Source organism: Sphaerodactylus townsendi, linkage group LG15, assembly GCF_021028975.2.
Source record: "Sphaerodactylus townsendi isolate TG3544 linkage group LG15, MPM_Stown_v2.3, whole genome shotgun sequence".
Taxonomy (NCBI): domain Eukaryota; kingdom Metazoa; phylum Chordata; class Lepidosauria; order Squamata; family Sphaerodactylidae; genus Sphaerodactylus; species Sphaerodactylus townsendi.
The window spans coordinates 20314304-20335012 of record NC_059439.1 but is presented as its reverse complement, the minus strand read 5'-3'; the positions used below and the strand labels follow the sequence as shown (position 1 = coordinate 20335012).

General features: G+C 43.7%; 1 protein-coding gene across 1 annotated transcript; it reads right to left on the bottom strand.

Moving 5' to 3' along the window:
* Positions 1-10016: 10016 nt before the first annotated feature.
* Positions 10017-18686, bottom strand: CD8A (CD8a molecule). Its single transcript, XM_048516466.1, has 6 exons — positions 18638-18686; positions 16831-17175; positions 16487-16597; positions 12668-12778; positions 12476-12512; positions 10017-10113 (listed from the first exon to the last, which is right to left on the bottom strand). Exons 1-6 carry the CDS (start codon positions 18684-18686, stop codon positions 10071-10073), a joined length of 696 nt encoding a protein of 231 aa, XP_048372423.1. The 3' UTR covers positions 10017-10070.
* Between the last annotated feature and the right edge of the window lie 2023 nt (positions 18687-20709).

Genomic DNA, 20709 nt, shown 5'->3' with positions numbered 1-20709 from the left:
GCATCTGGATTTTACTTGTGTAGTTGCAATTGTGATCTCAAACATTAGAGGTAGTTTTGGTTAATCGTTAGTTGTGTTTCCAGGTGCTTGTAAATAAACGTTCCATTTAGTTTGAGTCAGCTGGTTTCTGTTACTTTTTTCCTCAGGAATATTGCACCAGAATAAACCTCTATATCCATGGGCAAGAGCTCCCTCATTTATCTTCCCCCCCCCCCCACCAAGCCGGGGTCCAGTGTGATAACATGCTTGTATGGCAGTCAAATATCCTTTGCAGGCAGTCTTTTTGTGCCAGCAGAGAATTACTTGAATCCAACCCTTTGGCACTTTTACAGAAGATCATCAGACAGCAAATGTTGGAAAAGACTCTTCTCTGTCTTTTCTAAGTGGTTCTTGTTTCTGATTAAGGCACACAAAGACGGAAACAAATATTAAATGTTTACCATAAAAGCACTAAAAAAAAACAGCAGCTCCATCAATCTCTTGCACACAGTTGACTGATTAGTTGTGAAGTTTCCTTTGACTAAAACAGCATGGAGAATCCTCTCACGCCCAGTTTTGGAACACATTGGTCCTTCCGCGCAGCACAAAAAAGATGTCTGTGGGACATCTTAATAAGAAGTGACTTCTGAGTGCTTGCCAGACAGCAAAGGCATCGGGGGGCGGGGGGAGAGGCTGTTTCCTCCCCGATTGTTTTGCTTTGGTCAGTTTCACCTCCTGCTTGTGCTCAACATTTTGTTTGCTGGTGAGGGGATTCTCCCTATTGACATTCACTGAAGGTTGTCCCAGGACATTTGTTCTGCAGGCTCCGATCCTGGACACCTTTTCACCCCCAAAACTACATAGTTATACATAGCTATACTCAGCTGGTCAAATTCTGGCAATATATAGTTTCCCTATTTATTATTAATTTTATTTATTTATTTATTTATTATTATTTATTTTCAAGGAGCTATCTTTGTAGCTACACAGACGGGTCTGCCACTCACTTAAAAGCATTGGGTTGACCTACCATCCATGGACCAACAAGCTTTTTAAAAAACTGCACAGAAAAACTAAGTCGGTCCTCAGGACATCTTATTTCAGCTGTGCAGAACAGACCAATGTGTTTCCTTAGTGTCCCTCCCTTGTCTCTTAGTGCATATTAAGAAGTGCATATTAAGAAGGTCACAGTGCATATTAGTGCATATTAAGTGCATATAGTGCATATTAAGAAGGTCACAGTGCTGAATTTACTTACTTGCCGCCATCCATCATTTCTGGCCATCATTTCTTTTTTCCTCATCAGGATCTCCATTCTTCGTGGGAGTGTATTTGCATTGAAGCTTTGTTTCCACCTTATATAATTCATCTCGATGTTTCTCTCCCCACCCCATGTATTTCTCCCTTCCCACAGGAGAAGGACACAGCCTCTTAGTAGACATTCTAGTGACACGTTTGGTTTCTGAGGTAATATGCAGCAGTTATACATTTATAAACAACAGTTGTACCTTCTGGCTCCAGGGAATACCTTGCAAAGGAAAAGAACTTCAGACCATCTAAGAAGGAAGGAAAGTCAATGACAGGAAGTCTTTCCCGCCACAATTGAAGGAATTAATATTAGTTGCAGAAATGGGGGCATGCACTAGATATGTAACCTGCTTTGTGTGAGAAAGCAGATTCCATGAAATACTGTTCATTTATTTCAGATTCTTTTCAACCTGTCTTTTCACATATAAATACAAGTCAGGTACAATGTTACACAAAAATAAAACAAGGCTGATGGAACCCCATGGCTTGCACCCAAATGGCTACTCCACAGGTATAAAAAGATCAGTGACCCACCTTTGCCTAGCTAGGGTTGGTAGATTGGAAAAAAATTCGGCCCAGGTTCGGGATCGGGCCCATTTCAGATGTGTGGGGTCGGATCTCCCGAGATCCGAGCCTGCCAGGCTCGGATCCACCCAAAATTACAGCAGCATCCGAGATTCTCGGATGCGTTTTTATTTTTTTGGTGTTTTTTGCGTTTTGGCCTGCAGGAGGCGCATTTTTAGAGGTATCAGCACCAAAATTTCAGGGTACCTCCAGGAGACTCTCCTGATGATACTCCTCAAGTTTGGTGAAGTTTGGTTGAGGGGGGCCAAAGTTATGGACCCTCAAAGTGGGTGCCCCTATCCCCCATTGTTTCCAATGGGAGCTAAGCAGATGGGGCTACCCCTTTTGAGGGTCTATAACTTTGGCCCCTCTCAACCAAACTTCACCAAACTTGGGGTGTGCCATAAGGACAGTATCTCTATGATACCCTGAAATTCTGGTTCGGATAGGTCCAAAAATGAGCCTCCTGCAGGCACCCCTAGAAATGTGCCCAAGATTCTTCATTTCTCTGTGAATTTGCTCCATGTCTCTCAATGGGAAATTTCTGGGGGTGCCTGCAGGAGGCTCATTTTTGGACCTATCTGCACCACAATTTCTGGGTATCATGAAGAGACTCTCCTGATGATACTCCCCAAGTTTGGTGAAGTTTGGTTGAGGATGGCCAAAGTTATGGACCCTCAAAAGGGATAGCTCCCATCTGCTTCGCTCCCATTTGAAACAATGGGGGAAGGAGTACCCCTTTGGGAGTGCATACCTTGGGCCCCCTTCAACAAAACTTCACCAAACTTGAGGAGTATCATCAGGAGAGTCTCCTGGAGGTACCCTGAAATTTTGGTGTCACTAGCTTTAAAAAATTTTGTGTGTTTCAGTGCTATTGCACATGGAGGTTCCACAAAAAATTTTTTAAAGTTAGTGACACTAAAATTTCAGGGTATCTTCAGGACACTTTCCTGATCATATCCCCCAAGTTTGGTTGAGGGGGGCCAAAGTTAGGATTAGGATCTGTGAGGATCCATGCTTTTGACCATGTTTTGGGGCACTATTGGGCCATGAAGCATGGGATGTGTGATTGAGTCCAAGGACTTGTGCCATGATGTGGTGGTGATTTTGGGGTGACCAAGTGAAGAAAGCATTAGGATCCATGAGGATCCAGGCTTTTTAAAAGGTTTTTGGGGGCACTATTGGGCCATGAAGCATTGGATGTATGATTGCTTTGTGCAGACATGTGTCCAAAGTACCTGTGCCATGATCTGGTGGTGATTTTGGGGTGACCAAGTGAAAAAAGCATTAGGATCCGTGAGGATCCATGCTTTTTGACCATGTTTTTGGGGCACTGTTGGGCCATGAAGCATCGGATGTATGATTGCTTTAGCGCGGGGTTCGGCACTCCCCACTGAGAGGGGCGGCGACAAGCGCAGCCGCCCCGAAGCTGCTGCTGTCGCTACTCTCAGCGCACAGCATCCTAGGCGCTCTTGGGCCTTTCCTACTCCCTTCCATCCCCCTTATGCCGCCAAGCGCTGCTCTCAGCCAGCGGCATCCCAGGCGCTTCAGGGCGCTCAGGCGTCCCCACGCACCCCACGCTCTGTGCAGGGTCGAATCAAAAGGCGCCGCTCAGAAGAGCGCCTGGGATGCCGTGCGCTGAGGGGTGCGACAGCGGCAGCGTCGGGGCGGCTGCGCTGTGGCCGCCCCTGCCGTGGGGAGGGAGGAGGAACCCCGCTTACTCTCCTCAAGTAGCACGGGGCTTACGGTAAGTGGGGAAAGGCCCCTTCTTAATGGTGCCTTTTGAGGACCCCGCGCAGAGCGCGGGGTCGTGGGGATGGCCGGGCGCGCGCCTGGGATGCTGCGCGCTGAGGGCAGCGCGTGGCATAGAGGGGAGACGGGAGTGGGGAAAGGCCCTAAGTTTTTGTGCCATGATGTGGTGGTGATTTTGGGGTGACCAAGTGAAAAAAGAATTAGGATCCGTAAGGATCCATGCTTTTTGACCATGTTTGGGGGGCACTGTTGGGCCATGAAGCATCGGATGTGTGATTGCTTTGTGCAGACATGTGTCTAAGGATTTGTGCCATGATGTGGTGGTGATTTTGGGGTGACCAAGTGAAAAAAGCATTAGGATCCATGAGGATCCATGCTTTTTGACCATGTTTTTGGGGCACTGTTGGGCCATGAAGCATCGGATGTGTGATTGCTTTGTGCAGACATGTGTCTAAGGATTTGTGCCATGATGTGGTGGTGATTTTGGGGTGACCAAGTGAAAAAAGCATTAGGATCCATGAGGATCCATGCTTTTTGACCATGTTTTTGGGGCACTGTTGAGTCATGAAGCATCAGATGTGTGATTGCTTTGTGCAGACATTTTTGCACCACTGCGGTGCCACAGAGCATGGGATGCATGATTGGTTTGGATTGAATTCATAAGGATCCATTGAACTTCAGGGAGATTCTTCGCTTCTGGGATCCTTCCAGATGGAAGGAAGCGGTGGGGTAAGAGAGGTTGCAGGCAGTTTGGCGCCACTGCCGGGATGGGTGGGTGGCTTCTCTGTTTCCTCCACCGCCCAGCCCTCGCCAAGGCTTCCTCGGCTGCCGCCAATCCTTCCAATTGGAAGAAAGCATGGAGGCAAAGTGTGGAGGCTGCCAGGCGCCAGCTGCCCTTTTGCAGGCTCAGAGCGGGGCTGCAAGGTATTTTCCCCCAGCTGGCTCGGAGAAGCCGCAGCTTGGGGGAAGGGGCCAATCCGAACGAGTAGCGTTCGGATCTCGCCTAGTGCAGAGGAGGTGGGCTCGGCTTCTTGGCCCTCCGCCCCTCCCCGAACTGGCTGATCTCGGCAGAATTGCCGTTCGGGGAGGGGCCGAACCGCCAACCCTATTGCCTACCAAAACCATCAAGACCCTTCTGGGACAGGTGTTCCAATAAGGAAAGATTGAGTTTAAAAAGCTGGTTGGATCCAGATACGTATTTATTTTCACTACCCTGAATGCAATAAAAGCAGATTCATATAGTCCAATTGTTCCTTCATCTCATACTCCAAAGACCTGCACCCTTAAATATTTTGAACTTACATTGCTTCAAGGGGGGAAAACTGAGCCATGCTTTCATATTTAGGTATTTAAAACACAGGGAGAGGCCATTAAGCAAAACCCTCCATTTCATGCCAACACAAGGCCAACTCCACTTTGGGAACGCCAACTGTGTTGGTCTAGCTCAGGGGTAGGGAACCTGCGGCTCTCCAGATGTTCAGGAACTGCAATTCCCATCAGCCTCTGTCAGCATGGCCAATTGGCCATGCTGGTAGGGGCTGATGGGAATTGTAGTTCCTGAACATCTGGAGAGCCGCAGGTTCCCTACCCCTGGTCTAGCTGAATGGATCTGCCATGATGCACTACATACAAGATACACCCTTGTTTTTCCCCTTGAAGACTATCATGTGTTCCAGATTTGTGAGCATTGATGTTCTATGGATTTAGCCTTCTGTTCCTTCCACAACTCCATACCGGAGTCAAAGTCACAGAAAAGGCTACATAAACACCCAAATGGTGTCAATTTTGATGAAGGCTTGCCATTTTCAGCCCACTTATTCTGGCACCATCTGAGAACATCTGTTATGAATCAGTGCTTGAGGAGGTTTTATGCCTTGATGGGAGACTTCCAGGGAATACTATCATCATGATGCAGAGGCAGATGAAGACAAACCAGCTCTAGATGTTTCTTGTCTTGAAAACACCACCAGGGGGCAGCATAAGCCAGCTGTGACTCGGCAAGAAAAGGGACAGTTCATTTGGTCTTCCCAGCTATCAGAATGGGAAAAGCAGCAGAAGGAAATGAAACAACCATCACTCAATGTATTGTCGAAGGCTTTCAAAGTATTGTCGAAGCCGGATTCAACTGGTTCTGGTGGGTTTTCCAGGCTGTGTGGCCGCTGTCTGGTGGATCTTGTTCCTAATGTTTCGTCTGCATCCGTGGCTGGCATCTCCAGAGGTGTATCACAGAGGGAAGTCTGTGTGTAACCAGAACCCACCAGAACCAGAACCAACCATCACTCACTCCCTTCTGTAGCATTGCAGCCAGCATCAGAGGAAGGATACTAGAGTTGTAGCAGATGCCCAAGAAGAAGTGCATGGGAATGTGAATATGGTAGTCAACCAAAATGCGTCACAATGAGGATATTTCCCAAAATTGTTGCAAAGTAGATCATCAAGAAGAGCAAAAACGGAATGTAATGTAAACTGAATGTAAATTCAAATAAAACATCTTGTTCCTTGGAGATGACTTTACCTCATTAATAATTGAGTATTTCTTCTCAATGTGCCCTCCTGTGGTAGTAGCTGGTATTTCATACTTAAGCATATTCTTTTTATTCAACTTATATCAATTCCCTCCTTCATTCAACTATCTTGTTTTAAAGTTCTTGATTTTCACTTTATTGTCTGCTTTCCTATGATCTTCTCTTGGAACTTGGCTCCTTACAATTCAATCTGAATCTGCCTTCTTTTAGAAAAGTTAAATCAAAATATTGATGGGTGGGCTGGAAACTGCAGGATCAGGATATTCATAATTGTCTTGAAACTGCAGGGACAGGATAATCTCCAAAACAACAAAGATATTGTTGCTGTGGCTCTATTGATTCTCTTATCCATGTCCTTCTAGAATGCCAAATAAATGCAGACACGCGTTCTAGATTAATCCATCCTTTGCTGGCGATGAGAAAAATTCAAAACTCTACTATTGCCATGCATTTTCTTCTAGGAGACTATAATGTTGACATAACATGTACTGTAGCTCTGTTTCTGGTTACCATTTTAAAATGTTAATTTTACCTTTTTATTTAATTATTGTTAATTGTGCTATCTATCTCTCACTTGTATTACTTTTGATATCTATGCCAATAAAGGCTCTCCAATATTCTTTGGGATTATCCCTCAGAAATCTAGCCCTGCTTTATACCTGCAACAACTTATTAATTTCAATTGCAGATGGGTCATGACTAGAGCAAGGTGTAACTCTTTTCCATCAGTATATCTTCAAAGTCGCTTCTCTAGTATTCCACAAAATGAGCATTGCTGTCAATTTTGTCCTGACACAACTGATACACTTTCTCATATTCTGCTTCATTGTTCAAAATACAACAACATCAGAGCTGATTTGAGAACTGTATTACCATCAGGATTTATTTATTTATTTATTTATTTATTTATTTATTTATTTATTTATTGGATTTTTATACCGCCCCATCCCCGAAGGGCTCTGTTGTTGTATTTTGAACAATGAAGCAGAATATGAGAAAGTGTATCAGTTGTGTCAGGACAAAATTGACAGCAATGCTCATTTATGCTCCTTTCTGATAAAATAAAAATGGCTAAGCTTCTAAATAATTCTAATGTTGAAATATCTGAAGCTGTTGCTATATTTTTACTCTGTGTATTGCAAGTTGAGCAATAATGATCTTTTTATTGTATTTGAAATTCTTGGCACCGGTTTTATGTCTAATAAAGGTTTTGATTGGATTGGACAGGATAATCATAATTGTCCTTCAGGCTACAGCTGGCCACTGAAGCACATGAATTCACATAGCCCATCAAAGCAAAAGACCAAACAAACCCCAAGCCCCGAACCATATCACCCTCCAATACTGTCATAAAGAAATTTGTGGTACTCAGGGCAAATGGTAACCCCATCGCTATTCCTCTAATTTAATAGAAGAATTTGTTGTCATAGCAAAAGTGCAGTTAATGAGATGCCCAAAATGGGTGTTCATAAGGAGAAGACACTGGATTCTCAGAAGTAAGAATGCAATATGACCGATCCAGATGTTACAAATTCCTTACATTTGTTGGGGGAATAACAGAAGACTTTTGTATCTGATATGCAATGGGAGAGGTTGTGTAAGAGCAGATGTGTAATTAAGGATGCTTTTTTGTAACACCTGAACATTCTATTCATCATAAAATCAGGATGGATTATCCTATTAACTGAAAACCCTCAATGAAGAGTGTAATAAATGCGAAGTACAGTCACATGTATTCTATAAGGATCAAGTAAGGATAATAACTGTGACACTTGAAAATTGTTTATTGAGTGTTAGTATCCTTAGACACAAAATATCAACTAAAATTCAGCATATAATTGATTCTCACATTCTACATTGCAGTACACATTAAGGATTCATTTTACATTTACTTTGTTTTAAAACAGTGATTTATAATATGGTCAAATGTCGCAATAATCTAATGAAGAATTACAAGCGTTTACAAGACTTGAACTGCAATGGGGATCCAATAAAATATCACTTTTATCTTCTCTTTTTACAAATTTAGATGATGCCAACATACAGTTCCAAGATTCGCCCTTTCATTTGATGAAAATTCCTTCTACACATTTCAAGTGAGGGTTCAAATTGCCTACTTGAATCACTTTGAAGTCTACCGCATGGTAAATTGTGCAAATCACGGAAAGCAAATGCTCTGTGCTCGGAAATTTCTTCCGGGCAGATCACGGAACGTTCCAAGGATACAAAGGCTCATTCTGCACATGCAGAATAATGCACTTTCAAACTGCTTTCAGTGCTCTTTGAAGCTGTGCGGAATGGCAAAATCCACTTGCAAACAGCTGTGAAAGTGGTTTGAAAATGCATTATTTTGCATGTGCGGAAGGGGCCAAAGTGAAACAATTACTTTAGGTCACATAAGCAAGTTTTCAGATGCCCTTAGGTGTGGCGAAAGCAGGAGGAGAAGAGAACAGGCAAGTGAGTGAAAGGGTATTTATGTGGGTAAAGTAAGTGCTGTTCCTCTCTGTATGTGGTGTGTGACGTTGCAAAAGCTACTGCTGTGCATAATCACTAGTCATTGGAAAGGGTGAGGGAGTGAGAGAATTAATGCCTCTCGCATCATCTCTGTTCTTTATCTGTGTGCAAATGTTTTCGGTACCTAATTCTCAGGTTATATAATCCATACAAATATGACCTTCAGTTGTAGTTAATAGCATGGCTTACTTCCTTACGCAATCTGCTTCATAAGTATGTGGATTCAGAAGTCTGCCAGGCATATACCTGATGTGCATTCTTGTATCAACAGAATGATAGGGTTCATGAACTCTAGCAGTAGAGTTCATTCTAAGTATGTTGTAGACAGTGGTGGGATCCAAAAATTTTAGTAACAGGTTCCCATGGTGGTGGGATTCAAACTGTGGCGTAGCGCCAATGGGGCTGGGTGGGGCACAGTGGGGGTGTGGCCGGGCATTCCGGGGCGGGGCATTCCTGGGTGGGGTTGTGGCAAGGATGCAGCTGCTGCGCCGGTCTTTGGGCGGGAAACGAATGCATGCAGGCGCAGGCTGCCACACATGCCGGTGCACCTCCTGCTAGACTGCTTCCAGTTCTGCGCGCTACTGCTGAGAGGAGGGGCGTAACTAAGGCAAAAATCACATGGCAAAATCACCTATTAGTAACCCGCTCTCGGCACACACAAATAATTAGTAACCTACTCTCAGGAGCCTGTGAGAACCTGCTGGATCCCTTTCTTAACCTTGTTTTAAAATTTTGTCCTGTTTTATATGCCAATAAAGGCTTGTGTTGTTGTAAACCTGCTGGATCCCACCTCTGGTTGTAGACCATCTCACCACAGTCTTAGCCTCTCTCTCAACAAGATCAGTCTAAGGATAACAACAAAGGACTGTGCAGCACACTAAGTATACTGTTGGAAGCATCTGACAAACTGGAAAGATAATAATAAAAACAGGTATAATAACCTTTTTAATACCTTACAGTTTGAAATACCCAACCATGCATACCTGGAGTAGGTACTACCTAAAATCCCCTCATATATGCAGTTACCTTTTAATCTGAGTAGGGCACTGTGCATCATGACCTATTCAGATAAGCTGGTAACCACAGAATCACCAGTAGCACACACTCCAGGTTTGTCAAGTGTGATACTTCAAAACATTAGAGTCAGAAAGAGGCTATTGCATGGGCAATAATAAAAAATGTTGTAGTTCACAGAGCTGATTACTAAGATAATATATGTAAAATGTGCCAGTCAAATGCTATCTAATATAAAGATGCAATTTACAGCAGGAAAATGGCCTGAAAGGGTTAAAATGCACCAGCAGCTGCAAGGTATAAAAATAAAAGCCGTCGCATTAAACAATCACGGTGTGCTGTATAATGTGTCATTAGGGTTATAGCAAGAATGCATAAGGAAATCGACTTGTAATGATCCAGTCCTGTTCCACACTAGTGCGGCTTGGTGAGTTTTCCATTGGTTCCATTCAGGGGCCTAAAAGGAAGGAGAGAAGAATCGAAGATAAAGGCACATACTCTTGACATGATTTGGTCAGGCCAGCAATGATAGCATCATTTTTATTATGCAACATAGTTGAGCTTTTAGGGGTAAATGAGATTTAGTATTGTGTAATGCTTAGAATGCCAGACTAGGGCCGTTTCCGCACAGAGGCGGAAGGGGTCGGGTCAGCGTAGATGATGCCAACCCGACCCCTCTGGGACCGTTCGCAGAGCTGTGCTGTCGTCAGGGTGACCTTCCTGTTCTGCGGCCCTCCAGCATGTTGCCGAGGCCAGGGGACATGCCCCCCTGCCCTGCACGACCGCTCCGGAGTCGCAGGGCAGAGGGGGCGTGTCCCCAGGCCTCGGCGATGCACCGGAGGGCCGCAGGACAGGTAGGTCGACGGGACATGGGGGGAGGGAGGGCGCCTTGGAGCCACTGCTGTTCGCACGGCAGCGGCTCCAAGCCGCTGTTTTCTGAAAACCTCGCTTCCCAAGCGAGGTCGAAAAACGGCGGCTTCGCACCGGTCGGGCAGAGCGAGGGCGACGCGGCTGCGAAGCAGCTGCACCCCCTGTGTGAACGGCTCCCTGGGGACAGCGTTTTTGCCGTCCCCAGGGCACCATATTGTGCCCGTGCAGAAGGGGCCTAGGATCTAGGAGTCACAAGTCTGAATCTCATTCATTGGATCACCTTGAGCCGGTCACACACTCTTAGCCAAACCTACCTCATAGGGTTATTGCGGGGATAAAATGGAGAAGAGGAGAATGATGTAAGTAGTTTTGGGTCCCCATTGGAGAGAAAGTTACGGAAAGTGTGCCGCACATGTTAAATGTTTGCATGCCCAACATTTACAGAATTGTATTCTTGGGACAGGTTTGTTTGGATCCTCTCAAAGACCTGATTTTCCTGTAGTGAGAGATGATTGGCTGTAAAAGTGCTTGGCTATTATATCTTCCTCAGCCCTTTGACCTTTCATAATAAAATCCTTATTTTTCTGTATTGAACGGTTCTAGAGTATATACTCACCTGAGTGTTTTTATGCCTCTTCTTTCCTATAGCCCTAACCCCAGGGTTTTTTGAGCGTGGAGGACAAATGCTTGACAATAGTTACTCACTTGAGAGTAAAAGGAATCGTTCCCATCTTCAGAGGCATTAATTCCTTGATACAGGCAAGTTACACAAGCAATTCCTTTATCCAGGCACTGTTAACTGCTCTGATAATACAGATCCCAGTTCCTCTAACACAGTGATGGCGAACCTTTTCGAGACCGAGTGCCCAAATTGCAACCCCAAACCCACTTGTTTATCGCAAAGTGCCAACACAGCAATTTAACCTGAATACTGAGGTTTTAGTTTAGAAAAAAACAGTTGGCTCCGAGGTGTGTGTTACTCGGGAGAAAGCTTCATGGTAGTCAGTGGCTCTGCTTTGAAGCAACCGTGCAACTTTTCCAACGAGTGAATCACGACCCTAGGAGGGTTTACTCAGTAGCAAGCACCATTGCCAGCAACTGAGCTTACTCCCAGGTAAAGGATCGCATTTTAGTTCTTCGCATGAAAATTAGTGGGGTTTAACAGCGCTTATCAGGGGCTCATTCCGCACATGCAGAATAATGCACTTTCAAACTGCTTTCAATGCTCTTTGAAGCTGTGCGGAATGGCAAAATCCACTTGCAAACAGTTGTGAAAGTGGTTTGAAAATGCATTATTTTGCGTGTGCAGAAGGGGCCAGGGTTACCTACACTGCTTCCCCAAAACTAGGTGTTAGGTTTAATGCTAATAATCGAGCCCAGCAGCCCAGGCCAGCCTAGGGGTGGAGGGGGGGACTCTGCGCGTGCCCACAGAGAGGGCTCTGAGTGTCACCTCTGGCACCCATGCCATAGGTTCGCCACCACTGCTCTAACATAATTTTATAACGGTACTATGAAGTACTGCAGACAGATGTGTTAACACTAATTTTAAAACCTGGGGGGTGGGCAGCTTTGTGGTTTGTGGGTCATGCTGTTGGGCTGTGACACTAATTTAAAGGGCAAGAACTGGAAGCTGAAAGTATTATGGGAGTCATGAGAACTTCCTTTCCTTCTCATTTCAATTTGATGCCATCCTCTGATAATCCTTGTAGAAACTGCACCATTTTTTTGGTTATGTCTTACTCTCAGAGTAGTCACTGAGATGCAACAACAGAAAATATCGTGTAGGAAATTTATTGTGCAGTCTTCATCAGAACCACATCCTTTAAAGCCAATTGGCTTCAGCAGATTTAAGAGGACGTTTCTCTGTTTTGGATGGGCCAGCTAGCTGTTCTTCAGCCCTGACATGTCAATGGAATTGTGTTAGATAAAAGGCAGCCTTTAAAACACACCTTTTACATTGGCATCTTCTTCTTCTCCTTCTAGGATCTTCAATTATAAGTTGGAGAAAGAAAATAGCAAATAGCTTTGTTAGTACACATGCCAAAATAATTACTGATATCTATGTGAATTCATAAATACATTATCGACTAGCTCTGCCCCTTTCCCAGAAATCAGCCAGGGTTGAAAGGAAGTTGACTTACCGCAGCATATTGCCATGGTGATCACTAAATTTATCAACAGGAGGCAGCAGCCACCAGACAAAGGAATCCAGATGTATGGTTTACAAGGGACTAACAGACCATCATATGAACCTATCAAGGCAATAATAGAGCAGACTGAACATGAAGCCTGAAGCTGTTCATTTAGGACTTTTCTCACCTTTCTCTCAACAACAACAACAACCTTTATTTGGCATTTAAAAAATAGGTTCTAGAGCATTGCCAGACATTTTTGAAATACAAATCAAGAGTACATTCAAAGCGCAGACAGGAAAACTATATAGCAGTATACATTACTTAGAAAGTTCGGTCACTTGTAAAAGAAATTTTGCTACTTTTTCCAAGAGCATGACATCTGTGTTGTTTAACAGAAGCTCCACAACAGAACAGTCAGAGTCACGTTCAGATTTGTCTAGGGCCAACCTGGGAGATAAATTCCTAATGCCCACATATCTCAGATAGTCAAGAATAATGTGAGCAAGAGTCTCCACTTGATTTTTACAGTGTGGACAAACCCGATCCTGAAGAGGTATGGATAAGTAGTGACCCTTTGTAATGGCCGATGGGAAGGTATTGGATCTGGCCCTTGTGATAATCCATCTCTGTTGGGGTTCAGTCACCTTTCTCTCCTTAGCTCACCTTTCTCCAATTAAGGCAATAAGGTGTCAAACAATGACATCAAAAAACACCACTGTCACAGCATGATCTCAAGTAACAAATCTAACAAACATTTGAAATGACCAGCATTCAGAAACACGTTGAACTGGTAGCCCTTACAAACAAATCTACTTTGCCCCATTTTTGGGAGTCTATTCATTAGTGTGGGAGTATCAAAAAACAAAACGTCAGAGTGAGCCATGGCACATTCAATCTGTCTGCCAGAGGGGATAGAAAGAAGTAATTGATGTCAAGATTACAGAGATCACATGGGGTTGGATCAAGCCACCTTTCTCAGACTTGCCCGATTTCCCTGCTTGTTATAGCCCATTTCCTGATAGATTTGTTCATAGAATTCTGAGAAGACCAAGCATATGGTGGTCAAAGGGGATTCCTCCTCCCTCCCTTATCACAAGAAAAGATGGTGGGATCCAACCCAAGGTTTTACCATTGGTTTTTTTCCCCATCCTTAATGTTATTTTGTGTTCCATGATCATAGAACTTCATCCTTGTATGCAACACTTGGAAGGAGCACAAAGGAATACAAACATGACTTCTTGGATGTCAAAACAGTGGGCAGAAAAGTCGCAGTCTTTGCATTCAATGGGTTGGACTCCATGATGATTTCTACATGCGCAACCATCCTTATACAAGCAGAAATGCTAAAATCACTCTACATTGTCTGCATGCAGAAAGCGAAAGTGATGTGCCCCCACCATGTCATCCATTTGTGCAACACAGCGTAGAAGGTATTTCTACAGATATGGTTTCAAAACTAAATGAAATTAAAGCAACACTGTGCAATGTTTTGTTTCATGTACTCATCATTGTTTTATGAAAAATTATATTGAAATACTATGAGTTGGATCCAGTCAGCTTTTTCACTTAATCTCGTCCGTTTCTGCTTCTAACAACAGCCCTAGTTCCACATGGTTTTTGTCCATAAATGCCCCACAATCTCATACATGACTGTCTCACTCCATATGTCCCAAGTAGGCCTCTGCGGTCGGCAGAGGCCAATTTACTGGTGGTCCCTGGCCCCTCCATCATGCGACTGGCCTCTACCCGGGCCAGGGCTTTCACAGCCCTGGCCCCTGCCTGGTGGAATGCCCTTCCATCAGACGTGCGGGCCCTGCGGGACCTTGGAGAATTCCACAGGGCCTGTAAAACAGTTTTGTTCCAGCGGGCTTTTGGTGAGACCAGCCGTGGACCCCCCCCCCTCCATGATGCCCCCATGCTACGTGCCATTTTACCATCAGCACGTCCAATATAATATCTGACTGACACTGCTACCCCCGCCAGGCCTTGGGATCGGGCGCCGCACACACTTTTATAATCTTGCTGTTAAGTATATTGTATTGATGCTGCTAGTTTTATGAATTTTTGTATATTGTTTTAACTTGTTTTAATTAATTGTATTTGGTGTATGTTGTTTTGGCCATTGTATGCTTGGCCCAGTGTACACCGCCCAGAGCCCTTCGGGGGTGGGCAGTTTATAAATTTGATAAATAAATAAATAAATAAATAAATAAATAAATAAATAATACATAAATAATACATAAATAATACATACATACATACATACATACATACATACATACATACATACATAGCCTTTTAGGGTGCTCAGTATGGATCACTCATCCCTACATCAGCAGAAAAGCTGGCTAGATCCCACCAGGAGCATATCATCCAGGGGACATATGAGGTCAAATGTCCCTGGGCTGTGGCCATTTAGTTACACCCCTCCTCCTTCCCCCCGTCCCCCACGCCCCTCCTCCTTCCCCCCAGGTCCATACACTGACTTCAAGACCTTGTGCAAAAAAAGTTGTTTGGTTGTAGTGGGGAAAGGCGAATGCCCATATTGGGGGCAGAAAACTCAGATTTTGCACTGGGCTACATTTTCCCTAGATACACCTCTGGATCCCACCATATGTTTTGCCACCGTCCTAGTTCGAGTGAATCCGCACTACACATGTTTTCCTTTCTGCACACACATCACTGAGTCCAACTTATAAATACATCTGCATAACTGGAAGCCATTGATAGACATCTTCCCCACAAATATGTCTCTTTTAAAGCAATCTACACTTGTGACCATAACTACATCCACTGGACATGAATTCCACCATTTAATTACTTAAGTAAAGAACTGTTTTCTTTTTTCTATCCTATACCTATTTTTCATCAACTTTGTTGGGTGTCCCTGAATTCTAGTATTATGGGAGAAAAAGAAAAAAAGTTCCCTCGGTTCATCCTCTCCACCTCATACATAATTTTTAAAACCTCTATTGTGTCTCCTTCAGTGCTCTTTTTTTCTAAACAGGGATGCCCTAAAGCTCTTCAGCCTTTCCTCAAACCAACACCTTCATCAATCTGGTTGCCCTCTTCTGCACTTTCTCCAAGGCCCTTTCCGCACGGGCCTTCGGGCACTTCCCCACCGGCAGGAATTCTGCTGGTGGAGGGGGTGGGGGCCGTTCGCATGAGAGCGTGCGAGCAGCCCCTGCAGAGGCCGGCGCAGGAGAGGCAGCTCCACATGGAGCCGCCTCTTCCCCGCCCCTCTCCCACTCACCTCGTCGCCTTCGTCGCCCTGCTGGCCTCCGTAGACCTGCCCACGCTGCCCTCCGACCTCCAGGGGTCGGAGGACAGTGAGGGAGGGTCTTCAGAGGCCAGCAGGGTGACGACGGCGATGAGGTGAGTGGGAGAGAGACGGGGGAAACAGCACATTCCCGGTGGTGCCGTTCGCACCGCGCCGCCGGGAATGCGCTGTTGTTCCAAAAACCTCTCTCCAGGAGGGAAGTTTTTGGAGGCGGCCTGACGCCGCCCTGGGGGAGAAGAAGGGGAGCCAGGTCGGCGCTGCTGCGTTTTGGCAGCGCCGCCTGTGCAAACGGCTCCCTGGGGACAGCGTTTTTGCCGTCCCCAGGGCGCCATTTATGGCCCGTGCGGAAAGGGCCCAAGACTGCAATATCCATTTTCCCCTGAGTTATGATGATTATAATACACACAAAGAAAGAGGGGTTGGAAACACCTTAGAACAACAAATTCCCACACAGCAGAAGGAGGCATGGAACATATTTTCAATATGCCTTTGAGGAAAGTTATAAACTGTATATGCATAGCAGCTTAAGGGCTACATTGACATACCTGTATCTGTGACATCTGGACATTTACTTGGTTCACTGGTAATGCGTTGCTTGTTAGTGTTCGGGGTTTCCAGAGCACGCCGTTGGGTTGTGGGAGCCTGTGTGGTTCTCACTGTGAACAAAATCGATTAGCAGACTTCATGGGAATTATGAGATACGAAGCAAAAGAGCAATGTCGTTGAACACCTGTCCCACCACCTTTTTTAAATTATTGACTTTATTTATAGCTCTCATTGAGGCTCAGGGTAGGTTACATAGTTTAAAATGACACACTCGGATGTAAGCTCAAGTGGGAACTTTTCTCATCTCCTATAGTGGCTATTAAAGATCCATGAAAGAGCTTACCTGGCCAAAAGATTCGGAGGCCTGAACTGAAGTATAATTTTCGGTTGTGAAGGGTTGCACAGTGATAAATGCCCCGATCCTGATCCTCGAATCTTGTCACTATCAGTTTGTAAGAGTTACCACTTCTTGAGACTTCATAGTTTGGCGTAGTCTTTGGGAATTTTTCCGACCTTGCAGTCACATATAAGAGGTTGTGGAGATAGTTGCTGCTGTCCTGGCGGACCCAGTACACCCCAGAATCTGCCATCTTTGGTTCACAATCTAGTTCCACTCGAGCACTGATGGTTTCAGAAGGGTTACGAATCATCTTAATTTTAATAAAATCAGTTTCCGAGCTGCAGTAGCCTGGGAAGAGAAGAAACATCCAAAGAGTTTGTATTACAGATTGCTGTCTGAAATCTCGTCCCAGCTAACCTTTTCTCTTGATCCTACCCAGTTCCCATTCTAACTACTGACCCTATCCCACAGAGCTTTTGTCCATCCAGGATCCATGATTCCTAGTATAAAATTTTTGGATGGTCCAAGTTCCTTTTTCACCTCCTTCCTTTGGGCAATATACAGCCCAAAAAGATACAAGGAGTGTTCTTCTCAAGAATAAATATAGCCCACTTTTCAATGGGGTTCAAGCAACTTGCAATATCCTCCCATCCTCCATTTTATTTTTCACAGCAACCCTGTGAGGTAGGTTAGGTTGAGAGCGTACTACAGGCCCAAAGCCACCTGTTAAGTTTCCATGCCAGAGTGGGGATCTGGACTGGGTCTCCCAGGTTCTCTCAGATCCTAGTCTGACACTCTAACCACTACAACACTCTGGCTCTCTTTGAAGGAAACAAATATTATAAGTCCATTAATATGTTTGATCTATTGACTGATCCTGAAATGTAAAGCTGCATCATATGTAGAAACACTGGTCCATCTCTGTACAGGTGAGGAATATATTATTATTATTATTATTATTATTATTATTATTATTATTATTATTATTATTATTATTATTATTATTATTATTATTATTATTATTATTATGGTAGTTTTCACAGCTGCCAGATCTTTAGCTGGTTGTTGGCCTTTCAAAACCACTTTGAGTTCCATCAATCAGGAGAAAAGTGAGTGAGAAATATTTTAAATACAAGATTAATAGATCCAACATCATGCAATACTTTCAGTTCCCAATCTGAAAAGGCAGTCTAGAAGGATATCAAGACTGATAGTATCAAAAAGTAATCAGAAGTCAAGATCCCCGTGGTGCTTCAAAAAGGTTGTTAAGTAATTAAGGATTTTTAGTTTATCAAATGTTTGGCTGTGCATTTATTAATTAACACATACATAATTAACACATACATATTTGTAGCCATTGAACATGGTTAATATTTTTAAGGATCATTAATGATGCTATATTCTTTTTGAAAAAATGATGGAGACATCTTATTAGTTGTATGGAACCTTCATTTTAAACTCACTGGCAATTAGTTTCAATGGTCCTACACTCTTTGCATAGCTTTGTGCTTGATAGAAGCTACTGGCTGAGGGGGGGGGGGGGTATCAAAACCTGAGCATATTTTGAGCATATTTTGACAGCAATCTGTTCTGCTAATCTACAATGAATGCATAAAGTCCTCAGAATCAAACCTTTAGAATTTCATATCGTACTTATTTGGAAGTCTTCCTGTTACTAATTGTAATGCCCTCTGCCTTTTTATATCACTATAACAGTATTTAGAGAGTATATCACTTCCTATGAATGTTTATTAGTCCCCCCCACCCCAAACATGAGAAAAATGACCCACAGTGATGGTATCGTACTCACATAGAATCAGACTCAGAATCAGACTCAGGAGAGAAAAATCTCTGGCCATTTTCTCTTTTTGCAAGCTGGTTTCAAAGCTAGGTAGCACCAAGGCTATCTGAAAGCTAGTGGAGCAAGACCTACTCAGTGGAAAGGATGTGGTGTCAACAGCCCCCCGAACGGAAGAGAAGTTTCTCAGCTTGCTCTTTAGGGCGAGCTAGACATTAACAAGAAGAACCATGAGGAATTCCCAATGTGTACAAATTTATTGTCAGCAATCTTATTTTTTAACTTTTCAATCAGCAAGCTTGACTTATAGTTAAAAATCCCAATTTCCATGTTCGTCCTCTTGCGAAGCCCAAAAGATGAGGAAGATGCGGAGGCGGGTTGGGCTCCTACTGTGGTGAAGAAAGCCTTCCTCTAACACTGGCAGAAAAGAATCAGCACGCTGGCAGGATGAGGGGCTTGTAGAAAAGGCACTGTAATAGTGATGAATCTGCAAATATTGTTCTTGCAAGTGAGTGATTATATAATTAAAATTGTGAAAAAATAAAAAGGAAAATTAGTGCACAATCGCTTTGGCTGCAAAGGGAAAAGGGACAAAGCCTCTTATTCCTTCTTCCAAATAAAGAACTAATTAAGGATAATTTAAGTAACACTAGAGCCGTGGTGGTGAACCTTTGGCACTCCAGATGTTATGGACTACAATTCCCATCAGCCCCTTCCAGCATGGCCAATTGGCCAATTGGCCATGCTGGCAGGGGCTGATCGGAATTGTAGTCCATAGCATCTGGAATGCCAAAGGTTCACCACCACTGCACTAGAGCAACACTAGAGCAGTTGTGAATGAGGGAGCAAAGTGTAAAGGGTCAGTGGACGCACTACATAACGTAAAAGTGTGTATGTTAACATAATTTCAACTCACTTGACAGTTAATAGGAATGATGTTGGTTTAAACACTGATTTTATTGGAAGCACCAATAAATATATGCTTAATTTTATCAATCATTTACACGTTTTATCGCTATGAATGGTTGTGTACTGGTTTGCTTGGGGGTTCTAATGCTCTAATGCTGTTAAGATGGCCCTGGTTTTCTAGTATCTTGAAAGCTTTTTAGAAGACATTGACTTAGTGAAGGGAAGGCTCCACTCAGACCACAGGTACAGCATTCTCAGGTGGCTGTATGGAGCAATGGGGGCTATCAAAGTGGAAAACCCACCAAGCATATCTCTCAAGATTTTTCAAACGTTGTGGGTTTCTTTACCAACACTGTGGTTTCCACCCTCTATGAGAAACACTTATGCAGCTGTGTTTTGCTGAACTTCAGGCTTAGCAGGTGGTTCAATAAAGTTAATGGAAGTTTACAGTCAAAACATCTTTGGCCCATTTTTTTTTACGCCTTGAAGGCTTGGCATGAATGTGAGGAGGCACAGCATTTACAAACAGAAGATGAGCTGAATAAATATTGTGTGAGCCTGAGTACCCTTTTCTCTTTTCTCTTCCTTCCCAAGGCCCTACTTAGTCCTGAGGTAAACTCAGTACTGGAAAGGGAGGGAAAAGTCCTCAAATACTATGCATCATTCTCAAGTTTTCTTTTAACATTAAGGAATAGAGCATAGAAGGAAGAAAGAAGGAAAGACTCAAGGAAGATAATTTTCTGGGACAGGACATAAGAGTATGAACCTGTGCAGTACAATGAGAAATTCTTATAGCATTGCCATGACAACATGACATGTTCCACCCACTAGGACTAGAGTAGGACTCATAAGACCTGAGATCAAATCCCCACTCATTGAGTGATCTTGAGTCAACCATTCTCTTCAGTTTAATCTACGTTGTTAAAAATGAAAAATGTTTTTTTTAAGCTAAGGTATATGAGAGATAATTATTTTCTCCCACCCCCAATCAACTTGCCATTTCGGTGATCATCCATGAAGGCAGTCCGTAGATATCATCCGTACAGATGCCCATCAATGAGGACTGTTAGGTACCACAATCCCTTAAAGGCTACACCTCTGCAAAGTTCAAAATTTGCTTACACAGCTCATGAAACCACAGTTTATATTTTAGTCAATACTGGGGGTAAAAAGCA

Coding starts and splice junctions, on each gene's coding strand:
- CD8A (XM_048516466.1), bottom strand. CDS start 18,686: ATGGCCAGAGATTTTTCTCTCCTGAGTCTGATTCTGAGTCTGATTCTA. Junction 17,176..18,637: donor GATTCTGAGTCTGATTCTAT/GTGAGTACGATA, acceptor TTCTCTTCCCAG/GCTACTGCAGCTCGGAAACT. Junction 12,779..16,486: donor TCCAGATGTCACAGATACAG/GTATGTCAATGT, acceptor TTGCCTTGATAG/GTTCATATGATGGTCTGTTA.